The sequence below is a fragment of the Talpa occidentalis genome, unplaced genomic scaffold (assembly GCF_014898055.3).
Source record: "Talpa occidentalis isolate TD23 unplaced genomic scaffold, MPIMG_talOcc4v2.1 talOcc4.3, whole genome shotgun sequence".
Classification (NCBI taxonomy): Eukaryota; Metazoa; Chordata; class Mammalia; order Eulipotyphla; family Talpidae; genus Talpa; species Talpa occidentalis.
Window position 1 is genome coordinate 35,312,253 of NW_023603184.1, and position 4,624 is coordinate 35,316,876.

At 39.7% G+C, this 4,624-nt stretch overlaps 1 protein-coding gene across 1 annotated transcript; it reads right to left on the reverse strand.

The window, feature by feature from the left end:
* Positions 1-269: 269 nt before the first annotated feature.
* On the reverse strand, positions 270-1,248 carry LOC119254622 (olfactory receptor 52N2-like). The gene has a single exon (XM_037521722.1). It carries the CDS (start codon positions 1,230-1,232, stop codon positions 270-272), a length of 963 nt encoding a protein of 320 aa, XP_037377619.1. The 5' UTR covers positions 1,233-1,248.
* Positions 1,249-4,624: the final 3,376 nt, after the last annotated feature.

Here is a 4,624-nt window from a genome sequence, read left to right on the forward strand (position 1 = left end):
TAGGATTCTGAGCAATGCAATTATTTCTAAACAACCTAAACAGATTACATTGGTGCAGAATTCCTTTTAAGAGCAAGTCCTTCACATTCAGGGGATGTATTTCATATTCATTTCTATCATTGAGCTTTACAAAAAATGACTCAGCTAATTTTATAGCAGGTTTAAACAAATATTGATTCCTGCAGTAAGACCAGTTGGTTTTAAATTTACACTCAAGACGGTCTGCTAAAACGTCCTTTGTCTTTATTTATGGACATTAATTCATGAATCTATTTCAGAGTGAAGATATCTTTCTCCTTAGAAAATAGCTTGACCACACCTTCCTGGATCTGCTTGGTCTTTGCTCCATAAACAATGGGGTTCAGGGTAGGAGGCAACATCAGATAGAGGTTGGCAATAATGATATGGATATGGTGAGGAATGTTCTTTTCTCCAAAACGGTGAGTGAAAATAGTGAATAAGGCTGGGACATATGTGATGACAATAGCACAGATGTGGGATGTGCAGGTGCTGAAGGCTTTGTGACGGGCATCTGCCGATGACAGGCTCACCACAGCCCTCAAGATCATAGTGTAAGACACAGAAATGCAGAAGATGTCAAAGCCCCCAATCAGGAGGGCTGTCAAGAGACCATAGATGGCGTTGGCCTTGAAATTGCCACAGGACACCTTGGCCACAGACATGTGGTCGCAGTAGGTGTGAGGAATGAAGTTGCCCCGGCAATAGGGCAGGCGCTTGGTGAGGAAGGTGAAGGGGATGATGAGCATCACACCCCTCAGGAAAGTGGCAAGACCAGCCTTGGCGATGACAGGGCTGGTCAGGATGGTGGAGTAGCGCAGAGGGTAGCAGATGGCCACGTAGCGGTCCAGGGCCATGAGCATGAGCACCCCAGACTCCATGCCTGTCAGTGTGTGGACAAAAAACATCTGGGCCAGGCAGGCATGAAAGTCAATCTCCTTGAGGTTGAACCAGAATATGCACAGCATGTTGGGGACAGTGGTGGTGCACAGGGTGACGTCAGTGAAGGAGAGCAGGGCCAGGAAGTAGTACATGGGCCGGTGCAGGGCCTCCTCATGGATGATGAGGTAGATGAGCCCACAGTTGCCCACGACAGCGATGATGTACATGAAGCAGAATGGCAGGGAGATCCAGACATGTGCGGCCTCCAGCCCAGGGATCCCATTCAAGATGAAGAACGTGGGTGTCAGGCTGGAGCTGTTGGCCCCAGACATGATGGCCGCCAGGCAGGGAGCATTTCACATTCTTCATTAGCAATTGTTTCCTGTACAGAGGAGAGTTAGGGTTTAAGACCCTATAAGAGGGAGTTTTTTGACCCATAAATGCCACAATCTTTCCTTTGTTAACCAGGATATTTTGTTTTCCAGCTCCACTTTTTAGCATATGGTGTGTATAAATTACAGTACAGCCTTACCCTCCCCACGTCCCATTGTAACTTCCCTCACGCTCCATACCACCCTAGAACACCTCTGGCACTCCACATATTCCAATGATAATAATAAAAAAGGCTGTGAACTGGGCTACAGTTGTCTTCTTCCTTTCAAAAAACTTTTTTTCCATTTTCTTCCCTTCTCTCAGTTTCTTCCCTGAGTCTTGTCACTAAAATCATGTGGCTATGTTACAGAATCACATGAATCTAACTAGACCTTACTGGTAGTTTCATTTTCCAGCTTTAAAGGCCAATCAAAAATTAGTCCTGCCTTGAAGATTATGAAGAAATCTAATATTCTACATAAAATTTGCCAAGAAATCTCTGTATAACTTGCTTAAGGTAATATAATTGTTTTTGAGAAAACAAAAAAAGTATTTATGCTTCCACACCATTAGTTTTATAGAAATTAAGTAATATTTTTATTATGGCTTGTTTCACTCAGATATAGCATCCCTTTCCTTTTGATTTTTTTGGCCTTCCTTTTTTCCCTGCTCTCCATTCTCAATGGACTCAGGAAGCCCTGGAAGTTCTAAGTATTATTGATTGTCTATACTGCTTTAATTTAAATATTTCCTTTGTTACCTATGAACAGGTAATTGTTACAAAATATACCATATCTCTGGGTTGTTATTTCTCATGCAAGCAGTAGAAATAATTTGATGACGTTTCAGGGATGTTTAAAGAAAATTAAACGTTCTAGGTGGTTAAAGTACTTCTTTTAAGCTTTGGAGTCGCTGAGTCTCCTTATGTACCCAAATCAATGTCCAACACTCCCACTATCCAGCAGAAATAAATAAACACTTGCAGTGTGATGGCGTGTATTACATGGCTAGGAAGACATATGGCATGAGATCTTGTCATGTAAACATTCTAAAAATCACTGTGGCAACCACTCCTACTGGCCCAGGTACATAAATTAACTATGGAATAAACAAAATGCAATGCACTACACATTTCAGAGACACCTGGGCTCTGGTTGCTAAGCTGGCTGTATCTCATGTAAATGATCTCCTTTATAAGGGAGTTCCAGAAAAGTCACTGCATGCAGAAACCATTATTTCACACCTCTACATTAGAGAAATTTCAAGATTAAAATATTCAGTGTCCACCATCTTAAATGTGTACAATGTGATTAAATGAATGGAATATGTGGAAAATGAGACCAAGGCCTGTGAAAATCATGTAGGAAGAAAAAGAGTCTTTACCTCTTAAGTGCTTCTTGTTAAATTGCCTTTTGTTAACAGTCCCCATGTATCTCCCCATACCAATCTATTCCTGTCTTAGCCAATAATGTTTTCACTTTTCCTCAAACAGGTATTTTTGAAAATTTCCCAAACTCACCTCAAAGTTAGGCACAACCAAATCCCTATGCATACTTGAGAATCCTTATGAGTTCTTTAAAATCTGGGATGGCACCTCTTACATAGGATTTTTAGTTTCCCTGGAGAACTGCTGGCAAGACATCCCAGGTGGACTGATTCCCCAAATGAGATGTCTCAGAGGCCCTCTCTTTGAAGACAATGAACTTTGTAGCTGGTGGTAATATGTCTGTATTTAATTTTGGTAGAAGAAGAAACAACAAACACATTAAGATCTAATACCTTTTCTCCAGTGATGTGGAAAATAGCATCATTTAAAAAACATTTTTGTTATAAAATAAATATATCCTTAATATAGAAAATATGAAAAATTATGGGAACATATACTAAAAGTTGAAAAATTATCTGTAATTCTAGCACAGCAGATAGCTGTTCTAAAAATGTTTTTGGTATTTTAATCAGTTTATAATCATTATGCTTAACATTTTGTTTATGGATAAATTTCATACCGTATAAAATGTTCATATATTTGCTTTTCATACCTAATATTATTTTTGAAGATTTTCTCATGTCATTCTTTTTGCCTTGAAGCTGAAACTTTCAGCAGTTAAACCTTCTTCCCACCCACTGATTATATAAAATTTCATTAAGCATTTCATTAATCTCGACTATTTGTTTCTAATTGCTTTCTTTAAAAATAATTATTCTATGGCTATCTTGACTACTCTATTTGCATTACTAATTTTCCTCTCTTCAGATGATAAGAAATAGAATTAAAGTTTGTGGAATCAAAAGGTATGTGCAGGTTTTCTTTTAAAGATTTATTTATTTATGCAAACAAGAACTGGGGTATAGGCCAGAGGTGGGGGGGGGTGAGAGGATTCACCAGAGAAAGTGGGCAACAGAACAGGCAGACTGACTGAAATACACTGCTGAGGGCAGAAGCGGGAGAGTCAGGAGAGGTCTGCCGCACCATGTGGGTTGCTCCCTGGCCAGCCAGGTATCAAACCGGCACTGCAGAGGCTGTGGACAGCTTCACAGCTTTGCACTCAACCGCCTGTGCCACCAGGGAGGCCCTGTTTATTTTTGCTTATGTTTTCTTTGCTGGTGGAATCTGACATCAAATCTCTTTTCAATCGATTGAAATGGCTTTGACTCCTTATCTCAAATATAAAAATATTCAGTTCAAATTCTTTTCTCTAATTATCCCAAACAATAGTTAAGCCATCCATGTAAAATTCTGTTAATTTTTTCAGTTTTTCTATTAAACTATTTTAAGGGTTTTTTGTTTGTTTGTCTTTAGGAAACATCAGCAAAATTATTTCTCACAGTTCTGAAATCTAGGAAGTCTAAGACCAACACACTGGTAGATTCCGCTCCACTTCCAGTTCATGTTCTGCACCATTTCATTGTGTTCTCACTAGTGGAGGGGGAACGGATCTCTTTGGGGGTCTCTTTTATAAGGCACTATCCCCTTGAGGGCTCTGCCCTCATGAACTTTTCAATATATGAATTTGAGGTGGGTGGGAGGCAGCATGCAAATGTTCAATCTGTAACACTTGGGTTCAAGTTTCTACTCTGCTACTACCTTGTGATGTGGGCAGATCCTATCCTCATCTGCAAAAGATGGGGCTTGCTAATCTTTAACTTTACAATTTTAGAAGTTTTGACTTTCCAATATTTTTCTGCTGGGTCTTACTCATTGACTCTGCAGTTTTCAGATTATATGTCTAACAGTGTGTTTTTAAAGGCGCCATAGAAAGGACCTAAAAATCTGGAGGTACAGTAGGTCTGGGAAGAGTTATAAACACAAATGCCTCTCTGAAGAGTAGGGATGAGTGGTATTGCCAGAATA